The sequence below is a fragment of the Bos javanicus genome, chromosome 12 (assembly GCF_032452875.1).
Source record: "Bos javanicus breed banteng chromosome 12, ARS-OSU_banteng_1.0, whole genome shotgun sequence".
NCBI lineage: Eukaryota > Metazoa > Chordata > Mammalia > Artiodactyla > Bovidae > Bos > Bos javanicus.
In genome coordinates, this window is record NC_083879.1 from 48574052 (window position 1) to 48598793 (window position 24742).

Here is a 24742-nt window from a genome sequence, read left to right on the forward strand (position 1 = left end):
TATGTTCACAGTTAAAAAAATAGAAAACCTGCGATTCACTGAGTTAAGTAGCTTGTCTAAGCTCACCAACCAGTTAGGGGCCAGAGATAAACTTCTGTTTATTGACTTCAAATTTAGTGCTATTTCTATGATAGTTTCCTATTTCTTTGCAGTTACCAATACGGTGCATACTTGCAAGCTCTTTGGCTAAGATGTGCAAACAACTTATTCGCAGAGGATTTTTTTCTTGAAAAATGTCAGTCTGTCCTTAAGTGATTCATTATCTTGGCATCATTAAGCCTTATGCTTTATCTAACAATGAATCTAGACAGAGGGTCTGAAGTGGAGCTTTACATGGAATGAGTTATTTAAATAATGAAGATGGATGTGAGCATAGAAGCAGCACCCCACCGCCTGAAGGTAAGACCTAGCAACCCCAAGACTAGTGAACAAAGGCCAGCAAGATGCACTGCTGGCACACGGCTCGTGATTTTCTGTGTAGGATTTTATCAAGTCATTTCAAAATCTCATCCAGTAAAATGAGATGCCGAATTGGAAGCAAGAAACAGAGGAATAGCAATGAGAAGGGGCGAGGCAGATAAAAAGTGAAAAAGCAAGGAATCTACGAGCATTTCAGATCACAGTGTATGCATGTGTGTGCAGCCATTTTTGTTGCTGTTGTTCAGTCGCTAAGTCATATGTGACTCTTGGCGACCCCACTGACTGCAACACACCAGGCTCCCCTGTTCTCCATTATCTATATGCACTATCCATCTGCAGTATACTACATGCGCAGGCATTGTGTGTGCTAAGTCGCTAAGTGTCCCACTCTTTGCGACCCTATGGACTGTAGCCCACCAGGCTCCTCTGTCCATGGGGATTCTCCAGGCAAGCATACTAGAGTGGGTTGCCATGCCCTCCTCCAGGGGATCTTCCACACCCAGGGACTGAACCTGTGTCTCTTATGTCTCCTGCATTAGCAGGTGGGTTCTTTACTACTGGCGCCATCTGGGGAGCCAATGCACCGGTCATTGAAAAAAAGTGAAAGTGAAAGTAAGTGCAAGTCACTCAGTCGTGTCTGACTCTTTGCAACCCCATGACATGAAATTACAGCACATGATATTTATTACAAAGGCTTTATTCCTCAAGGGAAGAGCTAAATAATACAACATTTCCTTCATTTGTAAAGGTAAGCTAGGACATAATGAAATAAATGAGGGACTTTTAAATAAAAATTGGTTAGTATTTTTAAAGTATTCATATGAGTTACCTTCCTTGATGTGTAAAATTTAGATACAAATTACTTTTGCTACAGTCAGATAGATAAGAAATGTGACTGCCTTGTGTTCACTACTTTTTAACATTTAGGTGTAGAGTGTTCATACGAATTCAAATAACTATGAGGCAAGACTGGCTAAACAAGCCTCAAAAATTTATTAGAGAACAGGATACCAAGTTGAAAATTTCAAATTATGATTCATTTGAAACTAAATATTCTTACATGTTGAAATGATTAATACTTATTTAAAAAAAACCCTAGTTTTAAATCTTTATCTTGCCATTTCCTTGTTCATCATTAAATAATAGTATTTAGCAGAACAGGGACAATCATATCCTTTCAAATGTACCACTAGAGGGTTCCAGCTGATTTCTGGACCCTCTTAAGCCAGACCCAACATCTGGTTGCTGTGCGCCATCTAGTGGCTGTACGAATCAGTGGTGCCTGAGTGTTACTTCCTTGTACTGCATTTTATTTACAGAAAACACGATGGCACACATTTTTGGAAAATAAAGAGAGTTATATATATGTAATATCAAATTTGTAAAACCATTATCTCCTAAAATTCATATTTAGATCATTTGATAAGCAGTAAAATTCTTAAAATCAGAGAAATTCATTGTACATAATAGTTACGTATCATACAGATTTAAACGACCTTTAATTTCAACACAGTGCGATTCATTTAAATACACTGTACATGGCTTCATGCAGAGGAGACACACAATTCAGACTAGTGAATAGGAATAATTATTATACTTGCTGACGGTAGGGTAAATGTGATGGTCAAAATATATTTTTTCCTTCTACTGAATATGCCTTAAACAATTTGCCACAGGGAAATGTTAGTAGGCATTTAAAATATTTGGCCAAACTTCTATGCTATTATCTAAAATGCACATTCATTAGACTAAGTTATTTTTCAGTTTAAGAAGGTACTCCAGCATTTCTTGCTTTATTCTAAATTCTTTATGAGTATGTAGAAAATGAACCTCTTTCACACTCCTATAGATATGTTTAATTTACTTTATATCTATGTCCTAAACAGATGACTGATCATTTACTAAGAAAGCACAAAAGATCAAGTTACAGGCAGAATTAACGTGACTTTCTCAAAGGTAGTGTCTTGTTGCCCCTTGCTCACCTCCCATTGCGTGTGTAGTTCTCATAAGTCATCTGTTATAATCCCATACTTCACATTCATTATTACTGGTCACACACAAATACCTTACTCAATATGCCTGAAGCAAAGGTAAGGCTAAGAGGATATTTGCTAAAAGCAAAGCAAGCCAACCTGAATCCCTACAGAACTAGTGTTCATTTCATTTTGAGCACAAAGTTATGAAATCTTGCACGTAATTATAAATCAGAAACCAGTATGGGCTCACTTTGAACTGGTGGCAGCAAAGCAACCAAGTTTCATTCTTTCTTTTTAAAAGTACTGTTATTTGACTGGTGGTTTAGGATCTTCTGTCTTGCCCAGTATAAGTATTTCTCTGCTAAGTGGATGGATGAATATGTCATATCTGGGTTTGGGGCAGAAATTTCCCAAGGACTTTTGGGTGGAGCTTTGAGATCAAGAAACATGGATCGGAGGCAGGACAAGTAGGTGGATTCTTAGCTGTAAGTTTATGAATTGAGACCCACTTGGATGGAAGTCTCCAGGACCACATCTGAGTCCTTTTTCCTGAACCTGTTCCATTCAGTACTTGAAAAAAATGGAGAAGCTGAAGAAGAAACCTAAAATACTAAAAGCAAGGTGGGCAGGAAGGGGTTCTAAAGTCTTTTCGATTTATTAGAATAATGAGCTCGCATCAATCAAATGGATGTAGTATATACAGTATAAGTTTTTCTAAGGTTTGAAAGGGTATGTGCAGCTCCCACAGCAATAATTGTCCTGTATCTCCCACAAGAGATTATCCAGCCTGGGGCAAACACCTCAGTGAGGGAAAACCCGCCCCTCTCAAGGCAGCCATCATTTGACAGGTTCAACGACAAATACACCACCGCATGCTTTGGTTTAAAAGAAATGTTATTGTTACAAGGGAGGGAAAGATCAGGATTTCAGCAGTTTTTGACATAGATGACCTAACAGAGAAAGACAACTGAAAGCCTTAACTCTATCTTCGCATCTATTAAGAGATGTCCATTAACAAGAGCTCTTACATCAACTAGGGGGGTGAAAACTTTAGAAAACACAATGATATGTCAGAGTATACTTAGAAAAAAGTGGCTGAGAGAATTGAGGGTGTCTGATTTGGAGAAATGAAGATGCCAGTGGTTCATGGCAGTGTTGAGAGGAGCACTAGCGCCCAGAAGTGAAAATTAGTGTGACGGCTGGAGCTATAAAGTAGCCAAACAAAGCATAGCAGACAGTTCAGGGCTGTCAGAGACAAGGACTCTGCCCTCGGAAACATCATCCAACTTGTCTTGCAGAAGCAAAAGCTCTCTGTTACTCGATGAATTTAAGGAGAGGTAGGAAATAATACTCGACCGGGAGCCACTCTCGTTACCAAGGAGACAATGAGACCAGGTGTTGTGCGGATCAAATGAAAGAAAAGGTCTGTTAAGTGTGCAGAAAACTGCATAGTAGGGACTGGTTCTCCGTGAGAGATGACACCCAAGGGATTCCTCTAATGTGGAAATGAACTAAACTCCATGACATCGAAGGTCCATTTGGACCCTAGGAGTCAATGATTTCATCTTATTAATAAGCCACGCTGATTAATTCTGCTTCAGCATTAGAGGTTTATATTGCTTTAAATTACAATGCATATGTCACATTTCCCCCACTTTTACAATATATATTAAAACCTTCAAGATTCAATCCTACAATGCTATCACATTAAAATCCTTTCATAGCATCTCATTAAACCCTTTCTTCTCTTTCACTGTTCACCACTTGGATAATTGAAATAGAGGATGTCTGGTGAAAATGGAGCTAATAGTTATCTCAGAAAGTTCAAGGAAAATAGGAATAACTCAAAATATATGAGGATTCACTGATGAAAGGTCATCCTTTTTTTTTTCTCTTATAACTGAAATGCTCCCATAAAATGTCAGTAATACAACCTGATCATACTTACTCCTATGATTTGTGTTCATTATCTACTGATAGGATGAAATATGCTTATTCAACTTTTATGTCTATACTCATTCTTGGCCTTCATAAGAAAATTGAATACACACTACCATATATAAAACAGATAACCAACAAGGACCTACTGTGTAGCAAGGGAATTCTACTCAATATTTTATAATAACCTATAAGGGAAAAGAATCTGGAAAAAATAGATATGTGTGTATGTATAAGTGAATCACTTTGCTGTATACCTGAAACTAACACTTTGTAAATCAACTGTACTCCAATAAAAAACTAACTTAAATATTAAATGGCTTAATTTTTCAGATCCAAAAACAAGAAAGAAAATTGACTAAAAAATAGTGCCTGATAACTTCCCTGGTGGTTCAGGGGTTGAGACTGTGCTTTCACTGCAGGAGCCACGGGTCTGATACCTGGTCAGGAACTAAGTATCTCACATACCGTGTAGTGTGGCCAAGAAAACAAAACAACAACAAAATGAGTGTCTAAGAAATAGATGAAAACTTCTCCTGGGAGAGCTCAGGATCAGTGAAGAGGGAAAGATCTGGAATTAAGAAGAAACGGAAGAAGGGCTGGGAACAGGGAAGAAAGATGGGAAGGGGCAGTTTGCACACTGCGCTGAATTACCTTAGAAATAGCAAACGTATTAACGTGGTAGATGAGCAAGACTAAACTGCAGACTCTATAAAGCTTTTCTGAATTCAAGCAGCATCTTGTGCTATAACATCATCACACACACAAAGATGCCCCACCTCAATGATCAAAATCATGAAAGTCTCTGTAAAGAAAGCTTCAAACAATCTGCTATACTAACATGACTCAATATATGGCAAAGAATGCCAATTTAAATAAATTTGCTACCTCAGCTGGGAAAGAGTTCACACAGTGTGGTTACCTTAATGTATCTGAGATGGGAGCACTATTTACATGGCCCCATGGGATCTGTTACACATGAAGCTCCCAGAGGTGGGTGCTGGAGCCAGATTCCTGTCCAGGGTAGTTACTGGACTGGGCTGTCTTGATCTCTGGTATGTTGCTACCAGGAATGCCTATGAATGAATCTCCCTCTTCTCTGAGGTTCACATGTTCCAGTCACCAGTCACTTTTCCTTGAAAAGGTTCCGTAATTGGGGAGGAATTTGGTCTTTGGTCTCTTCCCAGAGCCTCCTATCAGTGGTACCCAAAGGGATCCAGAAAGCAAGGCAGACAGGGGATGCCAAGTGAGAGACATACATGGTAGAGGATGGATGGGGTGAACAGAGAGCTAAGTGAAGAACCACCAGCTTCTTTCTTGGGAGGGTGAATCGGTGGGAGCGTAGATGTGTTGGGTGAATGGATGGTGACAAAGTCAGCGAGTCACTTGTGATCTCAATTTCCTTCTTTGCAAACTATGAATATAAAAAATCCTCTCCATATACAAAAAAATACCAGTGAGAATCAAATGGAATCATGGAGAAATAAAGTTTTCAACTCCTGGCAGTGTTATGTATATGTCAATCTTATTTCATGTTGTTGTTGCTGTTTATCCGTTTGGTTATTTGGGGGATGAGATCAAGGGGAGAAAAACATGATCTAAGTGGTGGTGAAAATGCTAACTTTAAGAGAAGAAAATGATTTTATTCAGTTTGTTTTGTATGTTACGTGGACATTTTAAAACCTAGACAAGCATTAAGTGGCAACTCTGACTACGAAAAAGTCTAGACCACTGGGTTCACACTAACATAAGTCCTTAAGACACAGAAGAAATACTTGTTTCTAAATTTCACTAAGACTTAAGCCTTTTTCGACTAAGAGAAGGAATGCACCCTGCTCAGACATGATGGGTGAGCACAGAACACTCCAGCACACCCAGGGGTCCGAAGTCAAGCAGCCGGCCCTGTCTGGACTCTCAGTGACCCTCAGGTGAGAAGCCCTGCAGAGCTGTTACCTGTATGTGTCCTTCGATGAGCCTTCAGGTGAGAACTTTTTGTATACACTTTGTTGCAGCCCTCGAAATCGCATCTGTGGATACGCCGTTTTCTCGAGTCTGGGGATTCAGACCTTCTCTGGCGTCTTGTGCTCTCAATACTAAATGGTGAGATTGAACTGGAAAAAGAGAAAGTAGATTTAAATGGTGAGCAAACACAGCACCCTGTTTGGTTCCAGTACCGTGTGACCTGAGGCTCGCAGCCCGCAGCTTCATACAGACTCGAGGCCCCAGGTCCACGTTACTGCTGTCACTTTCTGGGAGACGTTTCATTGCTTAATCTCGAAGGCGGGCAGGGCAGCTTGACCTATTTTTGATGAAACACTCCTCGGGAGAGGAAGACATGCTTAAAATAACAACAGAATGAAAAAAGCAAAAAAGTACACGAAAGCAGTGGTGAATGAGTAGATCTCCATCATCAAAAGAAATTATCCGGTGGTGGTAGAATTATCGCCTAAAGTTCTGAACTTGCAAAGACACTTACAGAGAATATTTTAGGGAGACCTGCTACAGACAAATGACAAAATGAATGCATTTAATAAGTAACATGAGGGTCTGAATTGCATGTGACAACACATAAAATCATGTAAAATCACAATGTACATTTCAAAACAAGTGAGGTTGGGCTGAAAGAAATGACATCAGTACATCAATAACATGACTCATGACAAGCTATTTTGGTTCTGCAAAATGCACCTGACATTTAACTCTTCCCGTTGGTAGTTTTTCACGGTGAAGAATCAAGTGCATTGTATTTAAAGATTAGCTGTACCACATTATGAAAAAAAGTTTTAACTATGAAATTTGGCCCTGACTTGTACATTGTTTAATCTTAATGCCACAGTAGAAAAACAGGATCAGTTTGTAATGTCAGGTAACAGATTAACATGTACTTCTTCCAACATTAATCTCTTTTGATTGAGATAGAAATGAAGAATATGACTCATTTTTTTAAGTTATTCATGAAGTTCTTTAAAGTTACAGTGAAATACAATAAAAAAGCAATCACTCATACTCCTACTATAAAAGATTTACCACTATTAATACTTTGACATTATTTTCTTTCAGCTTTTCCCGGTTTCAAAGTTTTTTAAAATTACTTTTTATGAATAAATCAGTCCTCAAAAAAACTGAACACTACAGATAAAGATAACTTTCCCCCTTTTTCTTCCATCATTGTCCTGATCCCTTGTCCTCCCAGGCAAAATCTCTATCATCAGTTTTCTACAAATCCTTCCAATTCTTTTAAATTATGCTTACTGGTATCTGCATTCATGGAAACTCATTATACCGTGTTTTTAAAGAGACATATAGATAAAAGGCTGTTCACATCATTCTGCAAATTGTTCCACACTTGACTTTTGCTCACTTGACACTGAGGATCTGAGCTCTGTTTATACTGATACAGACACAGTGGTTTGTTCATTTGAAGTGCTATATGCCATAGTGCACGGATCCTAAGATGAATCTTTTCATATTTCAATGTCTCTAACTCAGGATGCCTCTGACATTTGATGGCTGGTCATGGTTTAATTGATTTATTTTATCTTTCTCAGCAGTGTATTTTATAACAGATGGTGTTTTAATCTACCTAGATCAGGAGTTGGTAAACTGTTTCTATAAAAGGCTAGATAGTGAGTATTTTGACCGAGAGTCATACAGTCTATGTTGTGACAAATCAACCCTGCAACTGTAGCATGAAAGCAGCTATAGATAAATGAGTATAAATAAAACAAATGAGTGTGTCTATGTTCTAATAAAACTTTATTTACAAAACAAATAGTGGACAGTATTTGATCCATGGGCTATAACTGGTTAATACTTGACTCAGATGAAATATGGGAGTAGTCCAATGAACATTCATTCCAGAGTTTAAAAATCCATTTCCTAAGTGATGGACATATAGATTTATTTCTAATATTTTACTGCAACATTGCTCCAGTAAACTTTAAAATGTCTCCTTCCATATGGTGGTGGTGGCTTAGTTGCTAAGTCATGTCCAATTCTTGCAACATTTTGGACTGTAGCCCACCAGGCTCCTCTGTCCATGGGATTTCCCTGGCAAGAACAGTGGAGTGGGTTGCCCTTCCCTTTGCCAGGGGATCTTCCCGACCCAGGGATTGAACTCGGGTCTCCTGCATTGCTGGCGGACTCTTTACTGACTGAGCCACCCAAGTTTTCAAAGCATCTTTTCACTTGTACAAGTAACAGATTCAGTAGCCAATGCTTTATATTGTTAGCTAAGATCAAATATAAATGACGTTTATCTGCCTGTATCTTAAACAGTTTTGTGCAAGATTTCTATGAAGTTGATGGAAAGAACATACGGGATGGCTAAGCCACTTTTCAGCCTTCTTACCACTCAATGAGGCTTGGTGGTTTTCCACATCATTGACTCAGTTGTAGGGATTGGAGCTTGGTTGTGAAGAGAGTCAAAACAGTGTGACTGGTCTTTCCCATGAGAGAAGGGCTTTAGTCACTCCCAACAAGGTACGTTCTGGCATAGCATGTGATTCTTGTGAACAAATTGACTCTATATGTGATAATAAGGCAACAGTAATTCACTTCTTGACTATTTAGTCATAAAAACAAATATGGATCTTGTCACTGGGGGCCTCACAAATAGAAACTTTCATGTTGTGGTATGTTTTACACCTTTCAAATCGAGAATATGACATGGTATTTATGTCCCTCAAGTTATAACATAAAGCCTATAGTAAGAACATTTTGTTTTGTACAATGCTTCTATGCATCTATACAGAAGTCTAAATGTAACTAAGCATAATCACACACACATATTGCTTGGCCTGTTGATTTTAGCTATTTATTCTGCTATGTGTTCATATATGTAGAGAAAAGTAAAAAAATAAACCTAAAATCAATACTCAGTAACTACTAAGCAAGTCTATAAGGGACCAGGGAGGTAATGCTGCTATTCAGTCAGCCACTGGACTATATGGCGGGCAGGGAAGAAAAGCAGAGCTACAGAATGGCGGGAAACCACTTCACTCAGATTTCTGAATTTACATCAAAATTGAACACATGTTCGGTGGATGGCCTTAATGCTCTACAAACTTCATACCGCGGTTTTCCTCATTTTAAAGTGAAATGTTTTAGGACATTATAAAGAACAACTATCTAAAGATATCTGCATGATGATGATAAAAATAAGAGTTATGTGCATTGAATAAATGGACCCAACCAAGCTAACCTTAAAATGGCATTCAATGGGTAAGACTTCCCCTGGTTCCCCTTTTTAAATGGCAGAGATACCCTCAGATGTCACACAACCTTACGCTAGCCTGTACCTTTCAAACAAGAACTACTTATTTCATCTCTTTGTGGAAAGGCAGGTAAATGGGGCTGAAGTAAAAAAAAAGAATCAGAAATGCAGACGAGCTTCAAGAACACAGGAAGAGGAGAGAAAAACCCAACTCCACGGAGGACTGCTGCTGTACTGGGCCCACAGCACGACCCTGGGGTTGGGGGACATGGCAGCTGGGAGATAACTGGACTGGGTGTTTGGCCACGCCAAGTCCACGGCAGGAAATCTGATAGTTAAGATGCTGGTACCAAGTACTTTTGGGTCTCTGGAGCCAAGAACATTGTGGGCATTCAAGAAATGTTTGCTAAATAGAATGACTGAATAGTTGGATGGATGAATGGATTAATGTATTAAGTCAGGTATTCTTAATTCAATATAATCAACCAATTAATTAACCTTTAATTGGTTAATTAATCCTCACCAGGATCCTTGGACTTCAAGTCTTCTGATAGTGCTTACTGAATTCCTCTTACTTTCATTTCCCTGTTTCAAATTTTATTTTTTTCATAATACATATATTTTATTGAGGTACAGTTGATTTAAATGCTTCAGGTGCATGGCAAAGTGATTCAATTATACATATATTGTTTTTCAGATTATTTTCCATTATAGGTTATTACAAAATATTGACTATAGTTCCCTGTGCTATACAGTAAAACTTTGTTGCTTGTTGCATATCTATTTTTTTTTGTTTCATATTTTAAATGCTGTAATATACAAAGTGGTGACTGAATACCAGGGATTCTGGGTAACCATTAAAATCATATGTTCCCATGAGTGTCTTGGTTCTTTGCTCTAACTTGAAGAGAACGGCATTCTAAAGCACGGCTTACAATTAAAATTTTCAGTGAAATTAAAATATTCTGCCCTTTCTATGCTTTCTGAGCCATGCGCCCTTTGTTTCCACAGCTTTTAAGGTATCCCCACATGCACTCACACTGACTTGTGTGCTTCAAAAGTTGGCCTCGTTCTGAAGAATGGAAATGTGCAAAAAACTACTGCCTATGCCAGCAGAGGATTCTTCCAATAAACCTTAGTAATAAGCTTGGTATGATGAAAACGGTCGGGACCATTCAGCCACTGAACACAGTCGCTAGTGTGTTCCCAGACATTGCACTAAACACATCCACACAGTTCATAAAGAATAACTAAAGGCCCACTCCCTTCCCTAGAAGGTTAGACCATTTAGAGAAGTGAATGAATGCCTGAGGGGGCCTCACAGGCACTTCGTCGTAATAATTAGATGGAGAGAGAACAAATGAGTGAATCACGCCTTCAGTGACACAATAGTCCCACTTGGAATGGTAAGTTAAATTAGAACGAAACCCAGAGAGGCTCGAAAAGTCACATCCAAGAACAGCTCTATTTAAATAGAAGGCGCCACACAGCTGCCATGAAAGGAATGAAGGTTAACTGTAATCAGCAGGTAATAAAGGCCATTTGTCACGTGTGACCCGAGAGCAGTGAGACGCCCTTCACTGAAATTGGAGTTTCTACAGGAGTTAAAAGGAAAAAGCCAGGACAATCTTTTAAGACTGGGAAGAGGACACACACATCCTAAATTTTATTTTCTTTCTTTTTTTTTTCCCATTTGTTGCTTTTTCTTTTTTTTTTTTTCTTTTTTAACTTTACTATATTGTATTGGAAATTTTAAAACGAGCAGAAAACAGAGGGATGGAAGGTCCTTCAGCAAATTCACACACATCATCTCAACAGAACATCAAGGAGGAGGATTGAGGATAACAATGAGAGCCGACACTGCCAGAATGCCTGCCATGGGCCAGGCACTGCTCTAAATGCTTTAAGCTTCAAAGTAGCTCTTGGAGGTCAATATTATTAGTACCCTTAGTTTACAGATGAGGAAACCGAGGCAAAGGGAGGTTAAGATCAAGGCCAAAACAGAGTGGGTGACCACACCAGGATCTGAACCCAAGGACATCAGAATCCACCTGAGTTATTATGCTCTACTCACTTGGGTATTTAGGAATATAAACCACATCTAATAAAAGATGCAAGCATGAATGCATGCTAAGTCACTTTAGTCGCGTCCGACTCTGTGCGAAGCCAGGGACTGGAGACCGCCAGGCTCCTCTGTCCATGGGATTCTCCAGGCAAGGATACTGGAATGGTGCCATTCCTTCCTCCAGGAAAATCTTCCTGACCCAGAGATTGAAGCTGCATCTCTTAGGTCTCTAGCACTGGCTGGCACGTTCTTTACCACTAGTACCACCTGGGAAGCCCCATAAAAGATAAAAAAGCAACAAAACAACCTGAATCATTTAAATTTCCCCTCTAATCCTATTATAGAAACAACAGTACATAAAAGCATTCTTAAATGTAGTCTGCTATGATAAAGCATACACTTTACTCCTGAGAATTTTAAACTATTTTATAAATACTGCCAGTGGAGATACACAGTGTAATTACTTACTATTAATCTACCTTAAAAATACTTTCTTAACTTTGTAAAATATGTGTCTTTCCAGGGAAATGTTTTTGAAGATTGAGTTTGGCAGTGATATGCGATTAAGTCTTCCTCAACCATCAAGACCAGAGAACTTGTTCCTTTCCTGCCATCTTTGTTTATTTACAATGGTACCAGAAAGTGTTTAGAGTTAGTTGCACAACAGAGTTACCTTAAGGGAAGAGGGCACATTCAGTTTTAAAAGTATATTTTGTACTGTTTTCCAAAGCTTGTTTTAAAATGATTTTCAGTAGAATGTAAATATCACCTACGGGAATTCTGAATCAGCTGCTGCTGCAGAATAGACGGAAGTGAGAACCACTTCCTCGTTAGTAAATCAAACACCACATTGGGAATGAAATATAGAGGCCACAAGCCAAAAAATAGAGTTGATGAGAATTTCAGTTAACCAGGAGTTACATAAATCTTAGTACTTGAGATTCTATTCATGTGGACAAGCCAGACACATGTAGGTTTTTGCAGGCTTTTTCTTAGCCAGCAGATGGCTCTCAGAAGCAGGAATCTTCCTATTTCTCTTCCATACTATCACAGACTCTCTAGCTTCTATCAAACCATGTCAAGGTCTTCAATGGGATATTAATTAGAGAAAGGGGGTTATTTAGATACATTCATTATCCAGTCCCCAGAAGCGTCATTCTAAGATAGCACAAATCCACTGATTCACCATTTTTGTTCCTGCCCATGGATTTCCCTGGTAGTTCAGGTGGTAAAGAATCTGTCTGCAATGCAGAAAAATCTGGTTCCATCCTTGGGTCAGAAACATCCCCTGGAGAAGGAAACGGCAACCCACTCTGGTATTCTTGCCTGGAGAATTCCATAGACAGAGGAGTCTGCTGGGCTACAGTCCAGGGGGTTGCAAAGAGTCAGAAGCAACCGAGTGACTAACATTTTCACTTTCATTCCTGCCCACAGCTTCCTACAGAAAACTAATTTTGAGCACACTGAAACTGTAAGATTAGAAGTTGCCAATCTTTCCAGAAGCTGTGACAAAAACATTACACCACTTTACATTCAAATTTGAATTCAATAAAAATAAATCCATTTTCACGAAATGTATAAATCAAGAGTAATACTTAGACAAAATATGTTCAAAAGCTGACATTTTTTCATACAAACAGAATATGTGCAGAATTTATTTTGAATTATTCTAATAAATGAAATACCCTACTAATTAAAAGACTGGTTCACTGGTTTACCAATTAACTTTTTGTAGGTGAGTCTATAGATAGATTTATAGTATATCATGATTTTCCTTAAAAATAACAGCGGCTACTCAGTAATTTTAATCACTATCTAGGACCATTAAAATACTCAAAACTGTTACAGACTCTGCTGTTTTTTTGATTCATCATATTTTAGCAAGTAAGATCATAAGCTGTTTAAGCAAAAGATAAAATAGATACATGGATAAATAGAAAAAATAAATTATTAATGGCATCTGCTGTGATTTGTTATATAGTTAAACTTGTATGATGAATTCAGATTACAGGCTGAAAGAGGATTTTTTGTTAAAAAAAAAAAAAAAAAAAAAAAAGAGAGACCCATCTCAGATATACAGTTATCTATTCAAAATAGTTTCTTTGGGGGCAACACTGTATTCATTGTAAAGATTTTTTCCCATAAAATCAATTCATAATGTAGGATGGAACAAGAGCCCTGAAACAAGTATAGATTTCTGAATTATACTGGACATGGAACAGAAGACATAACACTTGTCAAAATATTCAGAAGAACATTTCCACAAAATTTCTTCAAGAAACGTTGGGGTTTAAATTATGTTTCACGCTAGGAGTTGTAGCTCAATGGATCATTTAAGCCTTAAAAAAAACTTTCTAGGTCTGAACAGGATTAAACAATCAGAATGCCTTTAAGGCAGGTGCTGTCTTCCCGAGGTTGGCACAGGCCTTACCACTGTTGCCTTATAAAGACAGCGCTATGCATTTGCCTGGAAAATCCCATGGACGGAGGAGCCTGGAAGGCTGCAGTCCATGGGGTTGCTAAGAGTCGGGCACGACAGAGCGACTTCACTTTCACTTTTCACTTTCATGCACTGGAGAAAGAAATGGCAACCCACTCCAGTGTTCTTGCCTGGAGAATCCCAGGGACGGGGAGCCTGGTGGGCTGCCGTCTATGGGGTCGCACAGAGTTGGACACGACTGAAGTGACTTAGCAGCAGCAGCAGCATGCATTTGTCTTACAGGTGTGGTCTTTGAGCCCATCTGGATTTGAGACCCTCTAGGACTGTTCTCTTTATTTTATTAAAGATAAACTTTAAACTCAAGAATGAAGATGTGGTTATATGCATGCCTCTCTAGAAGCTGGCATATCAGCAGGTGCTGGGAAGGCTGAGGAGAAAGAAAGAGAGGAAAGAGCTGGGGGAACACAGTCCATCCCATGAGGACATTCTCAAGGGTGAACACTGATGTTTGATATAAACACGATAACTTTTCCATTTCAGAAGGATCTTCTTATACGACAGATCCGATCATAAAGAAGTTGTACGGATGTGCACTAGGTGAGGACAATATATAATAAGACTTGGTGTTTTAAATATTAAGACATATATAAAATGTTTGAAATATGCAGTTCTTATGAGTTATTGTAATGCAATCATAAATAAACTTTTTAAGTAACCATCAACACAGCCTCCATCTATTTTATGCTCATCATTAGCAAGGTCTATGTTCCACTAGAGATTTGTTTTATTAAAGAGCACCGAAATTATACCAGTTAATATCTGGTACTTATGCTTACATAAATTATTGAAACAGTTTTTAATTAGTCATACAGGGATATATAAAATAACATGGCTAAGTAGAACTCATTAGTAATATCTCACTTGAATTTTTTTTGGCTATCTGGTGCCACAAATAGGCATTTGTCCTACCATAAAATGTGTACGTATTTGAATTTTGGAGAATACCAAAAATCTTTCCATCTAATGGAGGAAATATTTTACTTGTTTTTATTTTCCTTCTTGAAACTCAATCTTTGAGTACTCTGCCAAATTGATGTTATAAAAGTTAGAAGGTATAGTAATGTGACCCAAATTTATACCTGAAAGACATTAGAAGATGAGCAAACCAGGGCTCAAAAAGTTAATTAAACTAACCTATGCCAAACCCACACAGCTAAACCGTAGTAGAGCTGGTACTAGTCTATTTCCTGACTCTTCAAGCTAGGCTTCTCTCACTCTTCAATAAAACTGGAGAAAGAGAGAAAGAGCTATGTTATAATCTTTATTTGGTATGAAGGAAAGCCTGCTTGGCAAAACTGGAATATATACATATACACAAATTTTTTTTTCATCAGATAGTTAGAACTAAAAATCCCCACCCTATTTACGTTTTTGTTATGGCTGCCAGGAAACTCAGCCACATTAGCCTAGGGCCTAGTGTGTTTATTCCACATTCTAATGATACAACAGTAATTCTTAAGTGTATGTCCCACAAAGTTATTTCTGAACTAGGTCAAGTATTAATGATAAACAAGCAAAAGAAAACAAAAACAGAACATGCTGATCTTAAAAGAGGAAACAATGTGAAATTTGAATCTTCATTTTTATATGCAGACTTCTAAATTAAAGTTTTGTGATCAATAAGCTCTCATTATTATCTTTAAGGAAAAAAAGAAAACAAGAATCCTATTTTTTGTTGCGATTCCTAGAAAAAAAGCATAGGCTGTGATCTGAAAATTTACATATGAATTATAGCTTATTATAATTTATTATGCTCCCCTAGTAGCTCAGACAGTGAAGAATCTGCCTGCAATGTGGGAGACCTAGGTTCGATCCCTGGGTCGGGAAGATCCTCTGAATGGCATGGCACCCCACTCCAGTACTCTTGCCTGGAAAATCCCATGGATGGAGGAGTCTGGTAGGCTTCAGTCCATGGGGTCGCTAAGAGTCGGACATGACTGAGCGACTTCCCTTTCACTTTTCACTTTCATGCATTGGAGAAGGAAACGGCAACCCACTCGTGTTCTTGCCTGGAGAATCCCAGGGACGAGGGAGCCTGGTGAGCTTCTGTCTATGGGGTCGCATGACTGAAGCGACTTAGCAGCAGCAGCAGGCTACAGTTCACAGCATTGCAAAGAGTCAGACACAACTGAAGCGACTTAGTACACACACAGGAAGATTAACCTAGAATAATGTAAACCTGATACAATGTCCAATATATCTTAAAGTTGGGTTTCTTCTTCCTGTTTTTTTTTTTTTTGGTTAATACCTGTATTAAAATGTAAAAGATCTAATTCACATACCATAAAATCACCCCATAAAGTGCATGATTCAGTGGCATTCATTATATTCACAATGTTGTGGAACCATCACCTCTATCTAATTTCAAAATATTTTCATCACCCCCAAAAGGAAACCCCATGTTCACTAATGCATTCCACACACCCTCTCTTCCTAGGTCTTGCAACTACTACTCTAATTTTCTGCCTATTTATGGATTTGGCTATTCTGAGTATTTAATAGAAACAGAATCATAAAATTTGTGGCTTTTTGTGGCTAGCTTTGCTCCCATAAGCATAAAGTCATCAAGGTTTATCCATGTTGTGGCATGCATCAATAGTTTATTCCTATTTTTTCTTCAAGTTTTATTGAAACACAATTCATATTCAGCCCTGTATAAATTTGAGGTGTACAGTATAATGAATTAATTTACATATATCATGAAATGATTAATACTTCATTCCTTTTAATAGCTGAATAGTATTTCATTATACAGACACACCATATTTTTACTCATTAGTTGATGGACATTTGGGTTGATTTTACTTTTGAGTATTAGGAATAATGCTGCTATGAATATCTGTTCAAGCTTTTGTGTGAACGTGTGTTTTAAATGTTCTTAGCCATACACCTAGAAATGGAATTACTAGATTATATAGTAATTCTATGTTTAATATTGTGAGTTTTAAAACTGTTTTTCGAAGTGACTACACCATTTTATAATTTCACCAACACTGTAAGAAGCTGGTAATTTCTTGTCATTGTCACCAATGCATTATGATTGTCATTTGAATTTTTGCCATTTTAGTGCATGTAAAGCAGTATCTCGTTGTGGTTTTCATTCGTAATACCCCTAACAACTAATGGAGTTGAGTCTTTTCATATACTCACAGGCCATTTGTATATCTCCTTCAGAGAAATGTCTATTCAAATACTTTGCTTATTTATAAATTGTGTTGTCATTTAACTGTAGAGTTGTGAAATTTCCATATATTCTGGATACAAGTCACTTATCAGATATATAATTTGCCAATATTTTCTCCTAATCTGTGTCTTTTCATTTTCTTGTGGTCCTTAAAGCACAAAAGTTTTAAATATTAAGTCCAATTTAACATTTCTCTAGTTGTATGTATGTGTGTGGTTATATCTAAGAAAGCTTTACCTAGGTCTCGAAAATTTACTCCTATGCTTTTTTCTTATAGATTTAGCTCTTATATTTAGATTTATGACCCATTTTTAGTTAATTTTTGTGAAAGGAAGGAGTCTAATTTCATTCTTTCACATGTGGATACACAGTTGTCCCCATGTTACTTGCTAAAAAGATTCTTCTTTCTTCATTAAATTGTCTAGGAAATCTCATGAAAATCAATTGATCATAAATGCAACAGTTTACTTCTAAGATCTCACCTTTATTCCAATGATTTACATGTGCATATTTAGTCTAGTACCACACTGCCTTAACTTCACAGCTTTGAGGTAAATGTTAAAACTGAAAAGTTTTAGTCCTTCAAATTCATCTTTTTCAAGACTATTTTCATATGAATTTTAGGATCAGTTTGTCAATTTATGCAAAAAAAAAGGCAGTTGGAATTTAGATAGAAATTGCCCTGAATTTATTTACCATTTGGTAGAATGCTACCATTTACTCAATGTTAAGTCTTTCAATCTACAAACATGCAAGTCTTTCCTTTTACGAGTTCTTTAGTTTTTTTTAAATAATGCTTCAAAGTTTTCAGTGTGCAAATCTTGTACTTATTCAGTTAAATTTGAACGTGAAGTGACAGTGTTAGCTGCTCAGTCGTGTCCGACTCTTTGCGACCCCATGGACTGTAACCCTCTGTCCATGGGATTTTCCAGGCAAGAATACTGGAGTGGATTGCCATTTGCTTCTCCCAGGGATCTTCCCAACCCAGGGATCGAACCCGGGTTTCCTGCATTGCAGGCAGAGTCTTTACCGTCTGAGCTGCCTTTTGTCCTAGGTATTTTTTTTCATGTTATTGTAAATGGAATTATTTTCTTTTTCACTGAAGAAGTACAGTTGATTTAAAAGGTTGTGTTGAAATTATTTTCTTAATTTTCATTTTCAGATAGTTCATTGTTACTGGATAGAAATAAAGTCAATTTTTGTATATTGATATTATGTCCAGCAATCATGCTGAACTCCTTTACTAGTTCTGATAGTTTTTTGAAGGGATTCATTTGGGTTTTCTATATACAAGATCATGTCAACTATAAACAGAGATAATTTCACTCCTTCCTTTCATGTCAACTATACATAGAGCTAACTTTACTTCTTCCTTTCCTATCTGGATTCTCTTATTTCTTTTCCTTAATTGCCATGGCTAGAGGACTGAATGAAGGTGGTGAGTACACAAGTCCATTCTCTAATCTGTATCTCCACCTTCCCCACATATTGGCTCATCAATACCATTTTTCTGGATTCCATTCATGTTCGACTTTCTGCAACTCCACGGACTTCAGTCTGCCAGGCTTCTCTGTCCATGGAATTTCCCAGGTAAGAATACTAGAGTGGGTTGCCATTTCGTCCTCCAGAAATCTTCCTGACCCTGGGATCAAATTTGCGTCTCTTGTGTCTCCTGCACTGGCAGGTAGATTCTTTATCAGAGCCACCTGGAAAGCCCCAGATTTCTTACATATATGTTAATACGTGATATGTGTTTCTCTCTTTCTGACTTATTTCACTCTGTATAACAGGCTCCAGGTTCAGTCACCTCACCAGAACTGACTCAAAGTCATTCTTTTTTATGGCTGAGTAGCATTTTATTGGAGAAGGCAATGGCACCCCACTCCAGTACTGTTGCCCAGAAAATCCCATGGATGGAGGAGCCTGCTAGGCTGCGTCCATGGGGTTGCTAAGAGTCAGACATGACTGAGTGACTTCACTTTCACTTTCTACTTTCATGCATTGGAAAAGGAAATGGCAACCCACTCCAGTGTTCTTGCCTGGAGAATCCCATGGACGGAGAAGCCTGGTAGGCTGCAGTCCATGGGATTGCACAGAGTCGGACACGACTGAAGCGACTTAGTAGCAGTATTTCATTGTATATATGTATCACATCTTCTTTATCCATTCATCTGTCAATGGGACATCTAGGTTGCTTCTGTGGCTACATGCTGCAATAAATATTAAGGAACATGTGTCTTTTAGAACTGTGGTTTTCTCAGGGTATATGCCCAGTAGTGGGGGTTCTGGGTCATATGACAGACAGATTTAGGGAAAGGAGGATCAAGAGCGAGAGGATATATGTATAATTATGGCTGATCTGCACTGTTGTACTGCAGAAACCAGCACAACATTGTAAACCAATCTTCCTCCAATTAAAAAATTAAAAACAAACAAACAGTGAGTATAAACATCCTTGTCTTGTTCCTCATCTTAGAAAAACTATTCAGTTTGCCCATTAAAGATGTTAGATATGGGTTTTTCATAGTTCTTTATCAGGCTAAAGAAATCCCTTTCTATTTCTAGTCTGCTGAGTGTTTTTATCATGAAAAAAAATGTTGAATGCCTTTTATGACCTAGTGAGATAACCAGGTGGTCTTGTGCTTAAGTCTACTGATATATTATACTGATTGATTTTCATATGTCAAACCAGCCTCATGTCTGAGTTACATCCCACATAGTCATGGTATATGCTCTTTTGTATATGTTGCTAGATTCAGTTTGCTTGTTTTATGTTGAGGGTTCTTGAGTCTGTATAAAGGATTTTGTGTATTTTCTATCATCTGTATCTGGTTTTAGTATCAGGGGAATGATATTCTTATAGAAGAGACAGAAGTGTTTTGGGTTCCTTCTTTACCTCGGGTTCCACAAAACCATGTTTACACCAAGAGCCATTCCTTACTACATTCCTATTTGCTGATACTGACTCTTTCCAACCTCAGTTTTATTCTTAGCCTGCTTCTATGGAGCTGTTTCTGACATTTCTATGCTATTGGCCTTAAACTGCTCACTCAGAGCTTCATAGATCACTAAAATCTCAGAGCCACACTGTCCACCAAATGCACAGCCGTGGCCCATCTTTCTTCACCTAAGAAGATGTAAGCTTTCATGCATCAGGTAAATACCATTTAACGTTTCTAACTTCATTCTTCTTCATTACTGGTAAAACGCTGTCCACAGTTCTGAGTGGTAGCCTTTCAGTGTATACTATGCTGTTTATAGTAAACTTACTGTATACTATCAAATACTGCAGGTGGCATAATAAGGGCTCTTATATCAACATACATACACTTAGAAATCACAAAAATTACAGGAAGATTGGCAGGGTCGATATTGTTAATGGCAGTCTAACAGCTGAGAAATAGCTGAGAAAATAGACAATTCGAATGGGTAAGTGCCTGAGAAAAGAGAGACTTAAGACCTCCAGTCCACACTTCCTCTTACTTCACATCATTCCTAATATAAGATGAAAAATCTATAAAACATCAAGATAACAATTCTAAGTCTCTTGAACCACATTTATTAATGATTAAATATAATTTGCAGTAGAAACAGTGTCAGACTTTATTTTTTTGGGTTCCATAATCGCTGCAGATGGTGACTGCAGCCATGAAATTAAAAGATGCTTACTCCTTGGAAGGAAAGTTATGACCAACCTAGATAGCATATTCAAAAGCAGAGACATTACTTTGCCAAAAAAGGTCTGTCTAGTCAAGGCTATGGTTTTTCCAGTGGTCATGTATGGATGTCAGAGTTGGACTGTCAAGAAAGCTGAGCACCAAAGAATGGATGCTTTTGAGCTGTGGTGTTGGAGAAGACTCTTGAGAGTCCCTTGGACTGCAAGGAGATCCAACCAGTCCATTCTAAAGGAGATCAGTCCTGGGATTTCTTTTTTTTTTTTTTTAATTAATTTATTTATTTTTATTTTATTTTATTTTTAAACTTTACATAATTGTGTTAGTTTTGCCTGGGTGTTCTTTGGAAGGAATGATGCTAAAGCTGAAACTCCAGTACTTTGGCCACCTCATGCAAAGAGTTGACTCACTGGAAAAGACTCTGATGCTGGGAGGGACTTGAGGCGGGAGGAGAAGGGGACAACAGAGGATGAGATGGCTGGATGCACCACCGACTCAATGGACATGAGTTTGGGTAAACTCTGGGAATTGGTGATGGACAGGGAGGCCTGGCGTGCTGCAATGCATGGGGTCGCAAAGAGTTGGACACGACTGAGCGACTGAACTGAATGGAACTAAATATAATTTGCACTATTGGCATTTTTTTTTTAACTTGGCTTTTTCCTGCTGAGAGAATCTTTATCAGTTCAGTTCAGTCACTCCAATCCCTCCCAGCATCAGGGTCTTTTCCAATGAGTCAACTCTTTGCATGAGATGACCAAAGTACTGGAGTTTCAGCTTTAGCATCATTCCTTCCAAAGAAATCCCAGGGCTGATCTCCTTCAGAATGGACTGGTTGGATCTCCTTGCAGTCCAAGGGACTCTCAAGAGTCTTCTCCAACCCCACAGTTCAAAAGCATCAATTCTTCGGCACTCAGCTTTCTTCACAGTCCAACTCTCACATCCATACATGACCACTGGAAAAACCATAGCCTTGACTGGACGGACCTTTGTTGGCAAAGTAATGTCTCTGCTTTTGAATATGCTATCTAGGCTGGACATAACTTTCCTTCCAAGGAGTAAGTGTCTTTTAATTTCATGGCTGCAGTCATTATCTGTATAAGGGTTTAAATAAGTGGCAGTCAAATATATAGGTATTTTTCAACTTAACACTACTTATTCAGTCAAATAAAACAACAAATATTTTCTGTGGGTTCACCATAGAAAAGCAAATGAGCATATACAAAAGTCTCCCCAAAGAGTTTATAGTATGGTGAGGTATAGGATTTGGATATTTATCCACCTCAAACAGGTGACAAAAGACTCAAATACACCAATTATATGACATGTGGAAGTCTAATCTTAACTCTCAAAAGAGGTATGTAAATTTCTGGGAGGTCTATATTCTCAGGGCTCTCTTGCCCTCTATCATTAATCCTGATGTAAAAATCAGCACCTTCTTCAGTCTTCACACCAAGAACCACCACATACACTCATCTGAGCTCAGTAGCCCTTTTACCGTAGACTTGGGCACTCGGAGCTCTGGCTCTCTTCGCCTAGTGTTCCTGTATTTACAAAATGCTTTTGCCTACTTCTGTGCTGCTCACTGGTCCCCTCCAGCCTCAGGCAACTGTTCATCTTGCTGGCATTCTCTCCTTCCTCCACTTCTTCTCTAGTTTCTTCCCCACCCCCGAGTGTGCGTGCTGTCGCCTCAGTTGTGTCTGACTCTTTGCAACCTCATGGACTGTAGCCCTCCAGGCTCCTCTGTCCATGGGATTCTCCAGACAAGAATACTGGAGGAGGTTGCCATGTTCTTCTCCTGGGGTTGTTCCCGATATAGGGATCAAACCCGGGTCTCTTACATCTCCTGCACTGGCAGGCAGGTTCTTTACCAGGCATTGTCTCTCCTTCGCCTCTTCTCTGGTTTCTCCTCCCACCCCCATCTCATCTTTATTCAAGAAAAAAAAACAACAAATCCCTCCCCTTGGCACATGCAGGGCAGATTTCCCCTAGTAAAAACCCTGGGGCTAAGGTTACATCAAATCCTTGGCCAGGGAAGTGGGAGTGGGGTTCAGCTGTCACGCTCCCTCCAAGCATTCCTAAAGGCATATTTTCCACACCAAGGGGGATTCTTCTGGAGGAGCCTGGTGCCAGCTGTTAGGATAATAAGAATTTCTCCAATTTATTATGTATGAGAATCATAATTATAAAAGTCATAAAAAATGTTATGTGATAAAAAGAGGAATAATAAAGTGCTATCGGAGTAAAGGGAGAGAGGGTCTAATTCTGTCTGGAAAGATCACAGCAAGCTTAATGTAGGACACCAACAAGTGGGTCTTAAAAGAACATGTGAGAGGCGAAGAGAAAATAGGAGACGCGAACAGGATGAGCTGGGCCAGAAACCACGGACTTTGAGTGTTCCCTTATAGTGAATCGTTATTTTGTATGTCCTGGAAATGTCAGGATTTTTGTTCTTTTCTTTTAGTTTTGGGAGGAAAATCATGGCTTATAAAAATAGGATTCATTGGTGAGGAGGTGATGAAAGTCACAGCTTTTATCAGTTAGAGAGCTATTTATGGTCATCATCTAAGCAGTGGATTCTAAGCTGAACCAAAGCAGTGTCTTTAAATCTGATTCAGAGGGGCCCAATTCCAGCGCATTTCAGATGTAGGTCCGTCAGTTCCTGGTAATTGAGTGGAGGATGGCAGATAAGGAAGAGGGAGGAATAACCCCAGCAGCTTCGTCTAAGTGACTAGGATAATATTATAATAATGTCCTTAAACATCCTGGAGTTTCCAGAAGACACTAATGATTACATTCATCTATGTATAAACAATAGATTTCTGTCTAAAACACAGCAGAGGGTCTCTGGCAGTCCAGTAGCTAGGGCTTCACACTTTCATTGCTGAGGGTCCAGGTTCAATCCCTGGTATGGGAACTAAGATTCTACAAGTCAAGCAATCTGGCCAAAAACATAAACAAAAATGTCTAAAAAAAAAGACAGCAGAGGAGCACTTTCATTTGCCAGACAAGCAATAATTTAAAAGGGCAGTATAAACTAGGTTCATAAAGAAGTTATTTTCAGGGATATCTTGAATGCATTTTATAGAAGAAAGCTTATAAAATAAATATAGGTTAATGGTAATAGAATTTCAGGAAGTGCTGTCCAATCTATAAATTTTAAAAGCCAGGTACTTTGTAGAGAAAATTAGACTGAAAATGCACAGTTTTTGTTTATTCAGTCAATTAACATTCATTACAGTCATTTAGGGATATTATTAAGTTTATAGTTGGCAGTTTACATACTTGATGACCTAGGTGATTGCTTTTCTGATTGATTTTAATTATAGAAGTTCGTTTTTCAGGACCTCAAAGACACTCACTTAAGTGGAGGGGAAGACAATGTAGGGACAAAAGAAAACACGTTTTGAAGCAGTAACTATTGCCTTAGGCAGCCTGCTGAGTGTTTTGCATATTAGAATGGCTTGAAATATTGGATGAACCAAAAGATGTGACTTCAGAACTACCAGAGTAAGAATCTTGCCAATGAAAATTAATTTTTAGCTGTGTCTTAGAAAAATGTATCAGCCTCCCCAAACTATGGATTTTTTTCTAGGAAAAAAAATATCTACCTTGCAGAGCTATAAGGGGAAATAGAGTTATGAAAATAAAACAACCTTGTATAAACAGGTATATAACCAGGAAATGTTTTAAATTACTGTTGCTCTGTTTTGTACAGACCTCCATGTAACCCCCGTTTTACAGATGAGGAATGTGGGGTTCAGTCAAGC

The 24742-nt window shown here is 38.3% G+C and overlaps 1 protein-coding gene across 17 annotated transcripts in view; it reads right to left on the bottom strand.

The window, feature by feature from the left end:
• The window catches only part of KLF12 (KLF transcription factor 12), a 536618-nt gene that overhangs the window by 23908 nt on the left and 487968 nt on the right, over window positions 1-24742 (bottom strand). For all 17 annotated transcript variants that reach the window (XM_061435084.1, XM_061435083.1, XM_061435090.1 and 14 more), the window contains one exon: window positions 6288-6445. In XM_061435084.1, coding sequence (XP_061291068.1) covers window positions 6288-6445 — 158 coding nt within the window. The remainder of the gene's footprint in view (window positions 1-6287; window positions 6446-24742) is intronic.